Source organism: Megalobrama amblycephala, linkage group LG8 (assembly GCF_018812025.1).
Source record: "Megalobrama amblycephala isolate DHTTF-2021 linkage group LG8, ASM1881202v1, whole genome shotgun sequence".
Taxonomy (NCBI): Eukaryota; Metazoa; Chordata; class Actinopteri; order Cypriniformes; family Xenocyprididae; genus Megalobrama; species Megalobrama amblycephala.
This window is the reverse complement of record NC_063051.1, coordinates 5,821,227-5,841,834: the sequence shown is the minus strand read 5'-3', so window position 1 is coordinate 5,841,834 and position 20,608 is coordinate 5,821,227. Positions and strand designations below refer to the sequence as shown.

General features: G+C 35.3%; 1 protein-coding gene across 2 annotated transcripts in view; it reads left to right on the top strand.

Annotated features, from left to right (window-relative positions):
* Positions 1 to 19,702, top strand: part of ca16b (carbonic anhydrase XVI b) — a 122,523-nt gene extending 102,821 nt beyond the window's left edge. For both annotated transcript variants that reach the window (XM_048198895.1, XM_048198896.1), the window contains exons 14-29: positions 2,547 to 2,638; positions 6,033 to 6,124; positions 7,114 to 7,210; positions 7,432 to 7,514; positions 7,594 to 7,728; positions 11,668 to 11,802; positions 11,882 to 12,042; positions 12,237 to 12,372; positions 13,572 to 13,718; positions 13,831 to 13,924; positions 14,375 to 14,451; positions 14,618 to 14,746; positions 15,203 to 15,349; positions 15,495 to 15,637; positions 18,619 to 18,754; positions 18,919 to 19,702. In XM_048198895.1, the coding sequence (XP_048054852.1) occupies positions 2,547 to 2,638; positions 6,033 to 6,124; positions 7,114 to 7,210; positions 7,432 to 7,514; positions 7,594 to 7,728; positions 11,668 to 11,802; positions 11,882 to 12,042; positions 12,237 to 12,372; positions 13,572 to 13,718; positions 13,831 to 13,924; positions 14,375 to 14,451; positions 14,618 to 14,746; positions 15,203 to 15,349; positions 15,495 to 15,637; positions 18,619 to 18,754; positions 18,919 to 19,056 (1,942 nt within the window). In that variant the 3' untranslated portion in view covers positions 19,057 to 19,702. The remainder of the gene's footprint in view (positions 1 to 2,546; positions 2,639 to 6,032; positions 6,125 to 7,113; positions 7,211 to 7,431; positions 7,515 to 7,593; positions 7,729 to 11,667; positions 11,803 to 11,881; positions 12,043 to 12,236; positions 12,373 to 13,571; positions 13,719 to 13,830; positions 13,925 to 14,374; positions 14,452 to 14,617; positions 14,747 to 15,202; positions 15,350 to 15,494; positions 15,638 to 18,618; positions 18,755 to 18,918) is intronic.
* The last annotated feature ends 906 nt before the right edge of the window (positions 19,703 to 20,608 follow it).

Here is a 20,608-nt window from a genome sequence, read left to right as displayed (position 1 = left end):
AACAACACTGGCCTTGCCAGTGTCAAGCAACACAAATGTCAAGAATTTTTGCCTGCAAGTTACTTTACCAATTGCAAAGCCATTACGTCAGCCAACAAATCATTGGAACTTGAAAGGAAAGAAGATAATAGCAGTTTCATTTGATGGGTTTATAAGAGGTTGATCAGTGACAGTTAAAGTGAATGAAAGACTGAATTTGCACAATAATCAATCTGTTAAGCGAGTGGAAGGAAGACAAGTGACGAGACACAACTGTTCCCCCGAGAATGTGATGGCAAACGTCTTTGTCAAGACATCATTGTCAAATTTCAAGAACCTCAAGAACAAAGCTACAGAGCGAACAAAAACCATTCAAAAGATTTTTCATTCTTGTTTCTTATAACTGGAGTTCATGCAAGTGTTTACCAGAAAGTATGATATTATTTGCTTAAAATGAAGTTATGATGTTGCCAAGGCAATAGGCTAATGAGAGGTTTATGTAGGCAGGGTTCCATCTGGATGGCTCAGAGGCTTTCAGTCTGCTCAGACTCACAGATGCCCATTAAAGACCAAAGATGCTGCACTCATCTCAACGGTACATTTCTACACGTACGCATGAGATCGCCTATGAGTTAGAGCAGTTCCAGACTTGACGCAGATGGGGAGTGATAAGAGGTTATATTTATCTTTTTACCATTTGCCTATTTTGCATTCTCAAGGATTAGACCGCAGGGTCCAAAACTTCACTGAAGGACCCTTCTACACCATTAGTTTAACATCTCTAAACACACGAGAGATCGGTCGTCATAAAAAGGTCATTAGTGTGAGGTTCCTGTCCCCCCAGTCATCGTCTCTCCTCAATTCTCCAGCCCCCCTCCCTCATCAGAGCTCAGCGAGCATTCAGCCCCTCTTTTCTTTCTTTTTATCTCACCTCTCAAGGATGACTAGCATCTGCTCATTGCTCTGCATAAAGTACAGGTAGGGACATGCTTATACAAATGCTTTACTGGGATTTACATGAAGCAAGTCTTCAGTAATGGGGTGGGAGGGGTAGTACCCTGTCTTTTTGCTCTGAAAATATAATAAAAGATGGGGATTTTTAAATGATTGTTCGCAAGGCAGCAAGAGTTGCATGTGCAGAGTTTGGCTGGATGTCGTTTAGCTCTTGTATATTATTTGAGTCCTAGAATGAGAACTAGATGTTTGTGTGTGTGTTTTGGCTAATGCATTTTAATTATGGAAATGTGCCAATGATAGACTTTATTATGAATTATGAGTTGGTCTAAGTCAATAAAAGTTGGTCGAGCTGATTCATACATCTGATATTTGACCCATATTGTGATTCTCCGAATCAGCAGATAACCAACTATAACCACTTGGAGAATTAACAGAAGTGTGTTTACCGACTGCACATTTTCTGTTTTCAGATTATTATTATTTTTTATGTATTTTGTGAAAATAAGTACTTCATAAGTAAAATGTATTAATAATAATAATGTGAATAATGTAAATTTTGTGTAAAAATGTTTTTAAATCTACAACAGCCTTGTACAAGGATACTGCACATTATATGTTTTCATATATTTTGAGAGTGAATTTTAAGTTACTGTTATTTTGTGGGAAAAATACTTCAATAATAAATAAATAAATGAAAATAATGTAAATAGTTTAATAAAATTTGTGTAAAAATATTTTCAAAATCTACAGATAGCCTTGTACAAGGATTTTCTTTTTTTAGAGTGAATTTTAAGTTATTGTTATTTTGTGAACAAATATTTAAAAAAAAAAAGGTAAATAGTCAAATAAACTTTGTGTACATTTTTTTTATTTGTCAATATCTACTGATGACCTTGTACAAATATATTGCACATTAACTGTTTTCAAATATTTTTAGAGTGAATTTTAAGTTATTTTGTGAAAAAATACTTAATTAATTAATAGAATATAAATAAATATACTGTGTAAAAAAAATATTTTCAAAATCTGTTGACAGCCTTGTACAAGAATATTGTACATTTTCTGTTTTCAAATATTTTAGAGTAAATTTATTAAGTAATTGCTATTTTGTGAAATTAAATACTTAAAAAATAAATAAATAAAAATGTAAATAGTCAAATGAACTATATATTATTTATAATATATATTTTCAAAATCTTCCCATAGCCTTGTACAACTATTTTTAAGTAATTTTTAAGTTATTTTTCTGTTTTATTTTTTAAGTTATTTTGTGAAAATAAATACTTAAATAATAAGTAATAATAATAAAAATAAAAATAAAGTCAATTTTTTTGTGTAAGAATGTTAGGATTAAGTTTTATGTCATGTATATTTAGGCAGAATGCTCTGTATCCTCATTCTTTCTTAGTAACGGACTGATATCAGAGTTGTGACTAAAATTGTATTGAACAGAAACACAGGTCAAAACACCATGCAAACAAGATTCTGCAGCTTGTAAATTGTACATGGGTGTTAAGTGAACACATAACAGTAAATCTCAGAATTAAGAAGCTGTATAAAATCAACCTGATTATCTGCATTCTACTAACTGGGACCATTTCTGTTCATAGGAGATTCTTCCAGACTGCACATTTCTATATTGACGACAGGAACTCCCCCAGAGTGATCCGCGATGACAGTTTTCCCATCATATCTACTGCGGGTGAGTCACTAAACAAACATCTGACAACATGAGGTTTCAAAATGCAAGTATTTTTATTTTATGCCATTCATAGGAGTAAATCATTATCCAGTAAAAAAGTACCTCCAGAATTTGTTGCATAGACAGAATACAGAGTTCTTGATTTCATCACATGTTCCCTTTGCAGGGAAAGTAATCCCCGAATGGGAGTTGGTTGTCTATTGAGGGAGCAAAGCAGCTCACTAGGTTTCGAAACGACTATAATCTGAAGTAAATCATTAAGATATAAGCAAACGCAGCAGCAGAGTGAAATGACGCTTTATAAATGGTATATTTAAGACCACCTGACAAGTAGGGATTGCAGGATGTTGTTTAATATGCATTATTTTAATAAAGTAAAATAACTGATGAAATTGTATTGCAATCCAAACCTGTATGACTTACGCTACCGGTCAAAAGTGACACTAAAGACATTTATAATATTCTTTCAGAAACATTTGAAAATCTTACTGACCCCCCAAACCTTTGAACAGTAGTGTATTTTCTCCATGGAGCACAAAAGGATGTGTTTCATTGTATGCTAAATGTTCACAATGCTCTTTACAATACAATGAAAGAGGACAGAGATGTTTGTGTGTGAGGAAAAATATCTCTTTTGTGTTTCATTGCAAATTAAAGTCATTGATATGTAACTACATGAGGATGAGTAAATCATGACATAATTTACATTTTGGCTGCACTATTTCTTTTAATGATCAGAATTCCTATCTTGCAGTTTTCTCAGATGTTAAGTGGATGCATATTTTATGTTCTGTGTGTTACTGTTAGTCAGTGAATGAATAGAAAGTCTGATTGCTTAATTTGGGTAGTGTATGATTTTCTAAAATTGCACGAACTGCTGTTGGTATTGCCACTCTTTTCTCTCAGTCTCTTTCCTCTCTTCCTTTCTCATGTGACGCAGTCCAGCTCTTGACTGACAGGTCTATATAACTGTAAGCCAAAAGAAGTAAAACTAGCCGTTAATGTTTATGAGAACTCTGTCTGAGGTGATAGTTTAATGTCTCTGTCGTAATAGAGAACTCATCAACAATCCCCGTTAAACTTAAGAGGTCTGTGTGTGCATGTCTTAGTGATTTAATAAGACAGAATCTCTTCTGTTAATGTAATAGACACTGAATACAGAGTGGGGGTTGAATTGATGTGTGTTTGATCATCCTTCACAATGGTGAAGCAGTAAATGCTCCAGGGGATTCTGGTCTTTTTTAAATACGGTCCCAGCTGTGCGCTTCCCTGGGCAGTAATGAACCATACCTTTATATGGCCATACGTGACAATAGACAATCAGTCCAGACCCTTTCTTTGATAGATAACTGATGAGCTTTATATGACACAGATGTGACCAAATATCATCACTCAGGAAGTGAGGGCACAAAAGTAGGGCATATGGATTTTGCTTCAAAGTCTTTTGTCATTTGGAACAAGGATGTTTTATTTATTTATTTATTTATTTAAACTTAATTTCCAGAGGGGTTTGTTCCATAAAAGTGACATTTTTAGATATTTTATAAGAATCTAGATATTTTGAAATATTCAAATATTAATTCAGTGAAAAGGTCTTGAATTAATAGTTTAACTAATTAATGAAAGAAAGAAAAAAACAGCATACATTATTATATGGAATCGCTAAACAATGTATGTGTTGCGAAATGTATGTCAATTTTTAGGTATATTATTAAAGTCCCCCTCTAGTGAATCAAGTTTTTAATGTTGTTTATATGTCTGATGATTTTAACATCCTTTAAGACAAACCATGTGCAAATTCATAAAGTCAACACCATTGCTGAATATTTTTTCTTTAAAACTGCAGTGAACCAAAGATGGTCTCAAACCCGCTGGTGTTTCTGATGTCGCAAACTACCTAGTAACCAATCACATCCACGTGCCAGCAGGCTTTAGCATATCATTAACTATAACGGCTCTAGAGCAAGGGAGTCGCAAGAAAAATCGTGTAGATTTAGCAATATGGCTGGTGTTGCATATTACAATGTTATGATGAACTATATGCCTTTCTCCACTGACGTTCTGAGTTGTTCAAAGCGTTTCTAAGGATACTGACTGTTGAAGGCAGCTGTCTGACTCATTAATGTGAACGTGGTTTGTGTAACATTAGCAACACATTATTAGCTGTTTGATAACATCAAGCAAAATGCTAATCATATTAATTACTGTTATGTGTCCGACGTTGTACAAAGCGATATTGTGCAGCGTTTACCTCAGTAAGTTGACCGAGTGGATCTCGTCTGAGCTTGTGCGAGTCAGTGGAGGCGGGGCTAATTAACATATTCATAGATCCGTGTATATTAAATGATGCAAGGGTGTAGTGTTACATTCAAGCTATTTTAAGGAATTAACCTTTTTTTTTTCACAGGAAAAAATGTTTAAATATGTAATTTTGGTGATCAAAGATAAGTTTTGAGGGATAAAATTATTGACTACAGTATTTTGTGAAATATAATATGTTTATTGGGAAAAAAAGTTTGGTGTCAGTAAGATTTTTTTTGTAAAGCAATTAATACTTTTTTCAGCAAGTAAGCATTAAATTTATCAAAAGTGACAGTAAAGCATTTATAATTTTTTAAATAAATGCTGTTCTTTAGAACCTTCTATTCATCAAATAATAATATTACACAAAAATATTAATCAGTACAACTGTTTTCAACTGTGATTATAAAAATAATAATATTTCTTGAGCACCAAATCAACATATTAAAACTGGAGTAAAATCTTACCGATCCCAAACTTTTGAACAGTGGTGTATGTCAATTCCGTCTGATGTTTTAGGTATATTTTTAAAGATTTTTGTAAAGCAAAATATTTAAATGTTTTTACTATTATTTAAAATAATTGCATAATACAAGTGTATTTGGGTGTTGGGTAATTTAATATTAATTGTATGTTTTTAAATTTTAAAACCCAATTGCTAAATATGAGAAAAAACAATATTTTAATATTTAATATTTTATTATTAATATTTTAATATGTATGGTAACACTTTAGCTTAGGGTCCAATTCTCACTATTAACTAGTTGTTTATTAGCATGTATATTACTAGGATTTTGGCTGTTTACTAGTACTTATAAAGCACATATTAATGCCTAATTCTGCACGACCATATTCTACATCCATTAATCATTCCTAATACCTAAACTTAACTACCTTACTAACTATTAATAAGCAGTAATAAATAGTTTATTGAGGCAAAAGTAGTAGTTAATAGTGAGTTAATAGTAAGAACTGGACCCTAATCGAAAGTGTGACCATATGTAATTTTAATGCAGTTGTCATCAATTTATATTAAAATGTTTTGGTTTAAATGGGCAGATGTGGTATGATGTATGTACGGTTTGTGTTTCAGATGACCTGGAGGCTGTGCCAGTCAGGCAGTTCATCAAACACATCATGGAGCTGTACTCCAACAACCAGCATGGCTTTTCTCAGGAGTTCGATGTGAGTATGGTCTTTGTAGTTGGAACATGTGAGAATGTGTGTCTGTGCTCTGTACGTGTACCGGTGTTCCCAGTAGCACAGAGGCACAGATGGCTATGGGAAAAGGACTAATTAAAGAGAAGAGCCTCATTAAAATCACTCCTCTTGCTGGAGGAATCTATGCAGGAATGTAGGAAAGCTTGAGCCTGGTTCATGCCCACAGCAAACATTTACTAGATCAGAATCCAGTATGGACATTCAAAAGCAAGAACTGGGTCTCTTAAAGAAGATTTACTTCTTTGACAATTACCAGTATCTGTGATACGGTAGGTATCAATTCGTTACAGAGGTGTTTTGTTTTACAGATATAAGAAAACGAAATCTTTCGAAAGGGAACTAAATCTGCACGGTAGATTAATGTCTGCTTCATTACAGCTCACTGGGGATCTAATTATTATGCTGCTGTATAAAATTTATTTCAAATTGCATTGATGTGACAATAATTAAATGATTTGGACAAATGGGGCTATTTATGTAAATTCTAATCAAAGTGTGGCTAATTACTGGAATAATTAACTAATTATTTTGTAAATGAGTCTTAAATAATTTACCAATAATATGGTCAACAAAAATCCAACAAAACAGAATTCCGACAGGCCTGTTTTCAAAATGGATAAATGATATGCAATAATTGTCCTCATCTTTAAATCATCAAGTTATCATATTGGAGATAATTGTTTTTATTTTTAATCTAAGTTGGTGTAAAACCTTTTGACGGTCGAATTAAACATCGAGTCGTGGATGATTTTTAAAATGACTGATATTTCCATTTTATTTGCTACATTGGAAATGGAAGATGAAAACAAGTTGCTGTGTTGTTTCCTGCACTTTAGATCCAGTTATTCCGCACACATAGAAATAATGCGTAACTCTATACTGCAGGAAAAGCAATTGTAGACCTACAGTAGTCTGTATGTTATAACTAATTTGAAATCATACCTTCCCTACAGGAGGTTCAACGCTGCACATCTGAAATGAAGATTACAGCAGAACATTCAAATCACCCAGACAACAAGCACAAAAACAGATACATCAACATTGTCGCCTGTGAGTTGTTGATGAACATTTACCTCACATTTACCAAACATTTACCTTCTTAAACATACTGTGAATTCATCTGTGAAGTGCTGGCGGTGCATGCAAGATGAAGATAAAGGATATTAAAATCCATCTCTCAATCTTGCGTGCATTGCTAGTATTTCTAAATAGATTACATATCTCAAACAGTGATTCGAACGATACATCATTTATTGCTTTTTAATACCCAGATGATCACAGCAGAGTGAAGTTGCAGCAACTGTCTGGGAAAGACTCCAAGCACAGTGACTACATCAATGCCAACTATGTAGACGTACGTATTTTATTACTAAGTGCATGTGTGTGCTTGATGCTTTAATGTTTGTTTTATAATGAAATATTCTCCCTCTCAGGGTTATAAAAGATCCAGGGCTTATATAGCCGCTCAGGGCCCTCTGAAGTCCACATTTGAGGACTTTTGGAGAATGATTTGGGAACAGAACACCACTGTGATCGTCATGATCACCAACTTAGTGGAGAAAGGCAGGGTAAGTAACTACTAATACACACTTTCCACAAAGTTTATTTAAAGTGCCCCTATTATGCTATTTTGAAGGTTCCTAATTTTGTTTTGGAGGTCTCCTACAATAGGTTTATATGCATCCAAGGTAAAAAAAAAACAAACAAAAAAAAACACCTTAACTTACTCATAATGTGCATTGCAGCGTCACCTCTTTTCTCACAGTGTCTGAAATGGTTTGAAAAAGGATTTGGTCTCTCTAAACACCTTCTTTCTGAGATCCTACTCTGCTCTGATTGGTCAGATGGCCCAGTCTGTTGTGATTGGTCTACTGCTTACAGCACGTGTTGGAAACGAAATGCCCATACCCATATTTCAGCGTCGGAGCTTCCTCAGCACAGTGATAATAACAATAACGATGGTGTCAGATTTACTGTATCAATTCGACCCCTTGTCCTCATCCTTTGGAAGTGCATGCAAAGGGGATTTGCTTTCATAATGCAGAAAACAGCGCCTTCTTGACATGTCGACAACATGAACCAAACTCTTCCAGGCCTCAGCTACAACTGCAGCGTTTGAGGTTCAAAGTAGATGTTGTTTGCGGGCGGCCAGTGAAGACCATAAGTTGGCTTTATGTAAATTTTTTACGAATCTAAGTAGGTTCATGCAGAAAGGAAGACTGGAATTACTGACTACTCTGAATTGGTTCTTTCTTTTGGGAGACAATAACTCCATTCTTTGTTTACTTTGATCTTTGAAATTTTGCAGACCTTTTAGATTCACAAACAGCTACATTACACACTACATGAAAGGTAATATCAGATAAAACATAATAGGGGCACTTTATTGTGCACAAGTACAAATGCTATTTGAGAGCTACGCTGGAAGGCAAGAATAGGGCCCTATAAATTCAATTTACTATTGATTCTGCCATTTAGGCAGAAATACTGCCCTCGACATAAAGATTTTTCTGGTCGACTAGCAGTCATTCATTCTAATTGATTAGTCTACTAATTGCAAGTTTATTAAAGGGTTAGTTCATCCAAAAATGAAAATTCTGTCATTTATTACTCACTCTCATGCCGTTCTACACCCGTAAAACCTTCGTTAATCTTCGGAACACAAATTAAGATATTTAAGTTGAAATCCGATAACTCTGTGAGGCCTCCATAGGGAGCTATGACACTTCCTCTGTCAAGATCCATAAAGGTACTAAAAACACATCTAAATTAGTTCATGTGAGTACAGTGGTTCAATATTAGTATTATAAAGCAATGAGAATATTTTTGGTGCACCGAAAAAAAATAAAAATAACGACTTATATAGTGATGGCCGATTTCAAAACACTGCTTCAGGAAGATTCGGAGCATAATGAATCAGCGTATCAAATCTTGATTCGGATCGCGTGTCAAACAGCTGAAATCACGTGACTTTGGCGCTCCGAACAGCAGATTTGATACACTGATTCATTATGTTCTGAAGCTTTAACGAAGGTGTTACGGGTGTGGAACGGCATGAGGGTGAGTAATAAATGACAGAATTTTCATTTTTGGGTGAACTAACACTTTAACAAACCATATAAATCACAATAAAGAGCCTCTATGGTACGCAATATGATATCAATGAGGAAAAAATTATTTGTGTTGTTTTTCCTGCTTAAAATTGGACACTTTAACAATATCAATAAACATTTTCATAATTTTTAAATTTATTTAATTTTTATAAGTTTGTTGCCTCGAGGCAACATTGTACCACAATGGAAAAATTTAAACATTTGGCATTTTCATGTAGAAAAAAGAAATATATTTATTGAAAACATTCATTTCTTTAACTAGACACTTAAACAAACAAATTTATCTAGTTTTTAATGTATTAAAAGTTTCATATTTAATAAAAAGTAACATTTTATATCCAGCTGTTGCCCTCAGGCAACATTGTACCATAGTGGAACGCAAGTATTACCAAACCATCATATCTTTATGTTATTATATTAAATTATCATATCCATCTTCATCCTCATGTCCATCTTCTCTCTCACCCTCAGTATCTCCCTGATGGATTGTCACTATGATTTCATCTTCCTCATTACAGTATGACCCCTCATTAACTCCTCATACTCACCCTCATCAGCTGCCAGTGTTACCTGTGTTTTATACGTTTCTGAAGTGCTATAGAAAATGTGCAGATCATAATATATGCAGATATAGTATGTGAATTAGTATTCTTATAAGTACATTACAAAATCATGTGAAAATGCCAACATATTTAGATAAATCTAACTCTTTTCCTTACAAATATGATACATTTGTATTGAAACCTATTATGGCTGTATGGCCTTATGCGATTCCATTATGGTACGATGTTGCCTTGAGGCAACACACAGTTTTTTGTAATTTTCTCTAAAACTTTTGATGATATATAATGTAAATTACTTAAAAATACTTCTTTACTTGCCAGTGAAGGTGACTCATATTTTTTGTGGGTGATTAAATGGTTACAAACAAGTGAAAAAACACTTTTCAATGGAGAAAATATGGAGTCATGTGATATGTGCACATGTGCTGAAACAGGACACAAAATGGACCCCTGTTGGTCATGTTTTGGTCTTTTTTGCACTTTTATTGATTAGTATTTGAGTTATTCTGTCCTGAGATATGCTTGATCAATCAATTTGTGCTTTATTTTATTAAAAACAAACTAAAATAGACCATGTTGCCTGGAGGCAACACCGTACCATAGAGGGTTAATGCCTATAGCCTAATCAGCTTTCAAACGCATACATAAAGCTTGCCACGGCGCACCGGCAGAAGTAATGATTATGAATGCGTCGGCAAAACAGCAAGGAGATTACTTTAACATTTTATTAATTAATCAATTAAATAATGTTTTCTGTATTTTCGTCTGCAGTGATGAAGTTGACGATGCTGACTCATCATCTCCTATATGTACTTTTCATTACATAACCTGAGAATATTTGTTTTCCATTTGAATTGGTTGATTTAAAAGTGGACATTTTGCTTTCTATATATATTTGTGGCGAGCAGGGTGGGCGAGAACCGTGAGGGAACAGCGCGAGGCCGGTGACGCGAGAGATAATGAGCTCCACCTGCGAGGCGCACCGGCCTTGAGTCTTGAGCCTGGTCCTCTCTCGTCCTTCACTGTCGTCGCTCCTCCTTTTATGCTTCCGGAGCTCCTCCGTGAGAGACTCAAGGCCGTTCCCTCACGGCTCTCGCCCACCCTGCTCGCCACAATATTTTTTTCATGTCTGTGAGGCAAGTTTACAATGAGTTTCGATTCTCTATTTTTTCGGCACACTCAAGTTCACAGAGAGAGACGACAGAAAGCACACCGTTTGCTTTCTTTATTTTACAAAACATTTTGTTGTTATTGTGAGTGCACACAAATAAAAGTAGACTCTTCACTGATTCAAAAGATATATTACTCTTATCTGTATGACCAAAAATGACAGAGCGCAAGTGATCGCACCGGCGCCTCCATATTAGCTGTCATGCAGTAAGCGCGCTACTATTCAACTTTCACACTCTGCACAAACACTTGAATAGCGCACATTTTTCCTAGGTTAACATTAAAGCGAGCGGCCATGTGAAGTTGCTACTACTTGCATGTTTCAGATGATAAGCCATATTTGAGGTCGATGAATGATAGGCGAGCGTTTGGATGTCCTGCCCGATGTACTGTGGATTCCCCCCCCCCCCCCCCCCTGATGTACTGTGGATTTTTTCCCCCCCCGATGTACTGTGGATTTTTTCCCCCCTGCGACTAAGCAACTAATACAATTTTTGTCCACTAAGCCTCTTCTCGTCGGCTAATGATTAGTCGACTATTGGGGGCCAGCCCTAGCAGAAATCATAAAAGAATCAGAGAAGAATTTTGGTGAACTGTTCTGTTAATGTAGACTTTGGTGTTTTGAAATGCAAAACTGAAGATGTATTTGTTGTTTTTACAGAGAAAATGTGATCAGTATTGGCCGTCAGAGAACATCGAGGTGTATGGGAACATAATGGTGATTCTGAAGAGTACTAAAGTGCGTGCTTACTACACACTCCGTCATTTCATCATACGCAACACTAAACTGAAAAAGGTACATTTGAGCATTCGTAGAGCATTTACAGAGCATTGTATTAGACCCTGCATTTTGACCTCTGAATTGTCTCTCTCAGGGTCAGAAGGGGAGGCAGAATGAGCGGCTGGTGGTCCAGTACCATTACACACAGTGGCCAGACATGGGCGTACCTGAGTATGCACTTCCAGTCCTCAAATTCATCTCTCGATCTACAATGGCACGCACACCGGGCACAGGCCCCGTTCTCGTTCACTGCAGGTACTATTTTATGCGAATATAAGCCCTGCCCACTAGCGTGTGAAATGTCCGTTTCATGATGTACTTTCCAGTTGTGCAAGGTTTCCCATTCCTACATCATTTTCAGCAGGGTGTTTGAAAGTGAGCGACTCTTTGCTTTGTAGCGAAATGCGATGTCATTTTTATCAAACCACCTCTCTCTCTGTGTCCTGCAGTGCTGGAGTGGGCAGAACAGGCACATACATAGTCATAGACAGCATGCTGCAGCAGATAAAGGACAAAGGCACAGTCAACGTCCTGGGATACCTCAAGCACATCCGAGCTCAGCGTAACTACTTGGTCCAGACCGAGGTTATTACCCGTTTGATTTAATACACTTTATTTTCACATACTCAAAATGCACAGTTAAATCACTTTCAGAAAGGAATTTTAGTGTACTTCTTACTAAATACTACATACTTTGATATATACTGTTCAATGCAGACTCATTGTTAAAAACTGTATGTAAAATTACATGTAATATTCAGTTACAAAGATTTCAAAATTCACTACATTTCATCACATGACATTATTTTGCATCTTGCATATCAAGATTATTATTGTAAACTGAAACTATTTTACTATTTTATAAAATATAAAATATGAAAAAAAATATATAAATATTAGATGAAAAACTTGTGCCTTGAAAAAATGTTGCTGATTAAGGTTAAATCACTAAAATTACTAACTGGAAATAATTAAAAATTAAAACTGAAATATAAAATATTTAAAAATTAAAAATATAAAAACGCATTGTATGTTTATGCCTGTATTTTTATATTATATTTTTATTTTATTTTATTTTATTTTATTTTTTATTTTATTTTTTATAATGTTTGGGGCATATGTTGTTGTAAAAATTCAATAAAGAAATGTTAAAATAATAATATAAAATTAATATATAAATTTTAATTTTAAATTTTTAAACTGGAATAAGAATAAATTAAAACTATATTAGTAATATTTTTTTTTAAATTCTAGAAATTAAACTAAAATGAAAATTAATACTGAAAATAAAATCATAATCATAAAATCATAAAATACTGAAATAAATCATAATTCAAAATATTAATAAAAACTATAATAGTATATAAATAAGTACTACAATAACACTGTTGCATACTGAAGAATAAAAAATGGTTATTTTGCATTTTTTAAATCCCATTTTGTGTAAGACATAGTTCCTTTTGACAGTCCACTCAAATCGCTTTCAATTCGTCTTACTAGAAATATAAGGTCAAGTGCATTGCATTGTGGGATACAGTATGCAGTGTTTTTTTGACTGTTTACTACACATTTTGGCATGTAGTATGTTGTCTCTGTGTTAAATCCATACAAAAAATGTATATACTGTTCACACAACATACTGCATACTAAAAAAATAATATGAGTAGAATTTGTAGTATGCCATTCTAAACAATATACCCATATTTATTCATAAATATAATGTTCAGATGTCATATTGCTAACGCAGCATGGTTTGTCTTAATGACTATATGTGTGACCTACAGGAGCAGTTTATTTTTATCCATGATGCATTAATGGAAGCTGTGCTTAGTAAAGACACAGAGGTGCCTGCTTGGCAACTCCACAATTACGTCAACAGCATTCTCACCCCGAGCCCAACGGGACAAACACGCATGGGCAAACAGTTTAAGGTCTGGACTTGATGACTGTGTTGTGGCTCTATGCAATTGTATTAAGATGTTTTTCTCAGTTAGACGACTAACCTGCTCCTCCTTGTGGACGCTGTTGTTATTGTTCTTCCAGTTGTTGACGCAATGTAATTCTCACCTCACGGAGTGTTTCAGTGCCCAGAAGGACTGCAACAAAGAGAAGAACCGCACCTCGTCGGTCTTGCCAAGTGAGTCGCTAAACCTTCTAAACCCATATATCAAAATCAACACTCCAGCTTCTTGCCAGTATGGCCTTTGCTGTATTCTCTATATTTACAGTGTAGCACAGTGTTGTAGCACTATGTATTTTAACAATAAATAATACTTAAAATACAACAAATTTTGGCTTTGGCTTTACTTTGTGACGGTTACATATTACTACATGTACTTAATATAGTAATAACAGTAAATTATGCATAACTAACAACTAACCCTAAACCAAACCCTAACTTGTTTTTTTTTTTAAAAAAGTACATATGTGGGTGTATATGTGTATTATATATTAAAAATACAAGAAAGGTAATTAAGAATGGTAAAGAATAGTGTTTTAAAACACACTGAATGACAGATACAACACAAGCTTTGGTTTGTTGTGAAGGTTATAGTGAGTTGTTTATCATTCATGTTTTGGCCCACAGCGGAACGGGCGCGGGTGGCACTAGCTCCCCTCCCAGGAGTAAAGGGAACAGACTACATCAACGCCTCCTACATTATGGTACAGCAATAAGATTTTACTGGAACATTATACATCGTTTGGATCATATTTAATAATGCATGGAACATGAATCATTTGCGTGCCGGTGTTTTATCTCTTCATCTGCTTGTCTCATCATTTTCTGTGATTTTCTTTTAAAATGAAATCAATGTTTATCCACTCACAGGGCTATTACAGGAGCAACGAGTTCATCATTACCCAGCATCCTCTGCCCCACACGACCACAGACTTCTGGAGGATGATCTGGGATCATAATGCTCAAGTTATTGTGATGTTGCCAGACAACCTCAGCCTCGTGAGTACGGTGTTAAAGAGCTACTTGTGAACATTATATAACTGCATTATATAACTTGTGTTCTTTTAATACATATTCAGTAAGTTCTGTTAATGCACTCTAAAACATTTCATAGCAGCAGGTTATCATAGCACTTACACTTCAAGTCCAATTTAATTATCTCCTTCTATAATACTGAGTTAACTTTTCAAAAGAGCAACCTGAGCATTGGTTACTCAAGACAAATGATAGAGAACTAGGCAATTTTTTTTGGTTTATAATATATTGTTTCATTTGTATAACATTTATTAGTTATAAAATCATTTGTATTTGATTGTAAATTTATAAATATTTAATGCGGAAACAAGTTCAACAATTATAAATTATGATATGATATATATGATATGATATGATATGATATGATATGATATGATATGATATGATATGATATGATATGCCCTGCTATTCTTTTTATAGACTGAGGATGAATTTGTGTACTGGCCCAGCAGAGAGGAGCCCATGAACTGCGTAGCCTTCACTGTCACCCTCATTAATACTGACAGACTCTGTTTATCTAATGAGGAACAACTCGTGATCCACGACTTCATCCTGGAAGCCACACAGGTGTCTCACGCACTACACAAACATGATTCTTAAAATGGAAATTTGCATTAAGTTAGTTTGCTTGTTTAAACAAACTTTATTTTGACATATTAATTTATGCACAAGTGTAACATGCTTATCTAACAGGTTTATCTTTGCTCTGCAGGACGACTATGTGTTAGAAGTCCGACATTTCCAATGTCCGAATTGGCCAGATCCTGATGCATCCATCAGCAGCACATTTGAGCTTATCAACATCATCAAAGAAGAGGCCATGACGAGGGATGGTCCCACCATTGTGCATGATGAGTGAGTGTCCTGTGTGTACGTAGAACATGAGTAGCGGTGTATAACTGCTTTTCCACTGCCAGGCCAAACCATTCTCATTGTATAACCGTTCCATTCCGTGCCGGTCCGGCCCAGCCGGTACGGATATGGTTTCATTTTCCACTGTGGGGCTGATGACCGAGCTGGAATGTAATACAAATGGGTCATTCGTTGTCTTGGTAATGCAAGAGTGTACAGACTGTATGAGATGTAAATAGCGTTATGGAGGATGATCAGATATTTCTTTTAACTTTATTATTAACTTTGTACTGTGAAGGAACTGTGTACTTCACTTCAGTAACACGCTTGGCCAGCTACAGAGAAACTGGTAGCCAGGCAACAGACAAGTGACCAATCCGGAGTGGTGACATCACTACATGCATTCTACCAGTATGGTTAGAATTGACCATATGCACGGAATGTTCTTAAGAACTTCTGCAATAATATAAGCCAGCTGGAAAACTTCCAGTGAAATGTCACTTTTTTGTGTGTCGGTATCTTCAGTGTCCTGAAGTAGTTTTAACAGAATCAATTGTGTAATACTTAGTTTATAATCAGAATATAGTCACTTAAATAGTCAGGCCTAGCGTTAATTTAGTAACATAAGAAGACAATGCAGTGTTCCTCCTCAGCAAAATTTAATTCGACCATCAGTTTTCACACTTCCGTATGAAAAAGAATCAACACACTGTAAATTAAAGATTTATTGTGCACTTTAGTTAGATTCATTGAATAAAATGTGTTTTCACAAGTGTGCTGAAATCATTGAGCTTGCGCTGCACTGACTGACAGCTTCTGTGACTATAAAGAAAGGGTGCAGTGCTTGCTTTCTGTGTAAGTCATTCGCAAGAAAAGTTATAGTTTTTCATGAGATTTTGTGAGTACTTCATACTTCACCTTGACAAAATGTATTTTTAAACCTTTATAATGTTTAATATTTATTCAAAAGTGAAACGAGTGAAAAAATATTACAGGAAATGGCTAATATGAGCCAATAAATGCTCCTCTGCCGCCATCTGCTGGTTATAGTAGTAATTAATGTCTTTTTTTTATTTTTTAAAGGTGCCCTCGAATGAAAAATTGAATTTATCTTGGCATAGTTAAATAACAAGAGTTCAGTACATGGAAATGACATACAGTGAGTCTCAAACTCCATTGTTTCCTCCTTCTTATATAAATCTCATTTTTTTAAAAGACCCCCGAAGAACAGGCGAATCTCAACATAACACCGACTGTTACGTAACAGTCGGGGTGTACGCCCCCAATATTTGCATATGCTAGCCCATGTTCCCAACATTATGAAAGGCATTAGACAAGGGCATCCAGTATTAACGTCTGGATCTGTGCACAGCCTAATCATCAGACTAGGTAAGCAAGCAAGAACAATAGCGAAAAATTAGCATGTTGCTAATGTACTGTTAAATGTGGTTAAAGTTACCATCGTTTCTTACTGTATTCACGGAGACAAGAGAGCCGTCGCTATTTTCATTTTTAAACACTTGCAGTCTGTATAATTCATAAACACAACTTCATTCTTTATAAATCTCTCCAACAGTGTAGCATTAGCCGTTAGCCACGGAGCACAGCCTCAAATTCATTCAGAATCAAATGTAAACACTATAACAGTATACAATACTCACATAATCCGACGCATGCATGCCGCATGCATGACGAACACTTTGTAAAGATCCATTTGAGGGTTATATTAGCTGTGTAAACTTTGTTTAGGCACTGTTTAAGGCAAGCGCGAGCTCCGTGGGCGGAGAGCACAAGATTTAAAGGGGCCGCACAGCCTAAATCGGCTCATATTTAATGATGCCCCAAAATAGGCAGTTAAAAAAATTAATTAAAAAAAATCTATGGGGTATTTTGAGCTGAAACTTCACAGACACATTCAGGGGACACCTTAGACTTATATTACATCTTTTAAAAAAAAACGTTTGATGGCACTTTTTTTTCCCCATGCTAGGTGAATCAACTCCACAGCAACTACATAAATTTATCCACTAATCATTCAGAAATGTCCAGTTGCATTCTAAAAGTTGTAACTTCTTCCTGAGTCTCTCTATCAGTGTCCAACTCCGGTTTGAACTATGTAAGGCTGAACACCGTTACTGACAATCCTCATTTTGGCTGCGTGAGATTCTCCAGCTTTGTTGTTGTTGAGCAACCAAAGTGTGAGCTGTTAAAGCTCCGCCCTCTTCTGGGAAGGGGGCCAGAATCAGCAGCTCATTTTTTATTTAAAGGGACACACAAAAAGAGTGTGTTTTTGCTCACACCCAAATAAGGGCAAATTGGTCAAGCTATAATAAATGATCAGTGGGGTATTTTGAGCTGAAACTTCACAGACACATTCTGGGGACACCAGAGACTTATATTACATCTTGTAAAATGGGCATCATAGGTCCCCTTTAAATAAAAGTGTTTTCTGTCAAATGATGGATTTCCTACATTTTGAAACATTCAGTTTTAAAAATGGGGCAATCTCAGAAGGATGGACAAATTATGTTTTTTGGTCATCACATTAAAAATAAAATTTAAAGTGCTGGAAAAATTAAGCGTGTACATGTCCAATTACAGACACCATGTTTCTTATTGCAACATTCGCAGTAGCTTCAAGTCTTTATTGCAAATCAATAAAAATGGTTTATTGGCAAATTAGGTAAGTGTGATAACAGCTATAAAATATAAATACAGAATTAAAAAGTGGTTTTGTGTCAATGTACAGTGAGTACAGAATGACAGCTAACAGTTCACCGGAAATGCCCAAGCTGGCTTAACGAAAACCAGAAAGTAACCGTGCAAATGGTCAATTCCGGGCAGAGAACGTTTTGTAACTGTGCCTGCCGAACCAAGCTCAAGTGGTAATACGACTGGAACCGTTCCCTACCATTCGGCCCGACGGTGGAAAAGTGGCTTATGTAACCGAAGGCAGAAAGAGCCTCATGGATTGTGTGTTACAGGTTCGGGGCAGTCTCTGCCGGGATGTTCTGTGCTCTGACCACACTCTCCCAGCAGCTGGAGAACGAGAGTGCTGTGGACGTCTATCAAGTGGCCAAAATGATTAACCTAATGAGGCCTGGTGTCTTCACTGAAATTGTAAGTTAACAAAATGTGACCTCATCACAAAAGTCTGCCTGATGATAAATTAAATTTCGAGAGGTCATTGGGGTTTCGTGTAGAAGTTTGACGCAGTTCCAAATGTTATTTTCCTTCATTGCATTTATTTCCTTTTTTTCTCTCTTTCTCCTTACCTCTTTTAGGAGCACTATCACTACCTTTACAAGGCTATGCTCAGCCTTGTCAGCAGTAAAGACTTCAGACTTGGCTTCAGCTACATGGACAAATTTGCTGTAACAAATGAATCCAACCAGGCTGAGAGCATGGAGTCCTTGGTGTGAAGTTTCCAGAAAATGAAATGGAACAAAGTGGTTCCTTGAACTTTCCATGAGGCCTTTTTTCCCAGACTCTTGGTGAAATTTAAAAAAAAAAAAAGAACAACAACAAAAAAGAGCTTTTATATACTGATAAAAATAAATTCTTTTGATATTTATTTTTGCTGCTTTTTGTTATCCTGCTGAGCGCCACAACCTGCTCTCTAAAACACATGCACACAGACACACACACACACACACACACACAGACACTGTCTACTTTGCACTACACTGTCAGTGTTACTACTTGATGCCTAGCTGATTATTGATAATTGTGTTGAAAACGTTTCCGAGTATCACTTTATTCTTGCCGATAAAGTCTACAGACATGTGAGGGTGATCAGCGACGGCACATTAACACACATCAGCCTCATACCCATGAAAACTGTACACAGAAAAGCTCCAACTTAATGCTCATCATGATGCGACTTTTAACCGTCAAGCATTGTGACTTGTTAGATTAATATGTTCTTTTTTATTTATTAAGATATGCCATTTTATGTCTAACTTATATACATTATTTCAGTGTGGTATCATAACAGCAACTGTGAACATATATTGTTATCAGTAGCATTTCTATTGTTTTGTAATATATAAAGATATTGATCAAAAATATGTCTCGTTTCCTTCATTTCATCTGTCATGTTTTCAGTGGGCATGCTCAGTACTTCCTCTAACAGGCATTCTCCTGGAAAAATGATATTGACTGTTGATTGCATTATAGATTAGGATATAAAACTGAGAATTCATGTCAGGGAGGGGTGAAATAAATACTGAATATAATATATGTAAAGTTTAAATATAAAATTCTCATGTATAGTCAGTGAAACAACTCAAATATTTTGACTTTATATATTGTTAAATTTAAAATCGTTTTAGACTAAAGTCATATTAGTATTATTATTTTTTTTCTTTTATCATAATATCACTGTAGTAAAAAGGGGTGAAATAATTTAACTCATTTGGTAAAACGAGTGAAATGGCAATTTATCAGGAACTTTTCCAGATTTCCCTGAGCCAAACATAGAATCTTAAAAAAAAAAAAAAGTTGATAATAACTTGCCTTAACATGAGAATTTGCTTTTTGTTAAGTATTAAGTAGTAAAATGAAACATTAAGGGAAATTATATTATTAAAATATTAAAGAAATCTAGACAAAAGCTATTAGTTACACTTTTTTACAGTGTAATTATACATTTAAGTACTGTGTAATAATAATTGACTGCATTTACTTACTATAGGGTTACGGTGAGGGTTTGGTTTAGGCTTAATTGGATGTAATTCTGCATAATTTCTAGTTGTAACGTGTAACAATGACACTAAAATAAAGTTTTACCAAACTATTGTACTGTAACTTCTGCTGTACACATCACTGTACATCTCAAGTAAATAACATGGGTGTTATACTCATATCTACCACTAGGAGCACTATATCGCTGAGAACAGTCCACTAGTACACAGGGAACGCTGCTTTTGCTTTCTTCAGTAAAGTGTTTATGTTACACAAATGACACAGCCA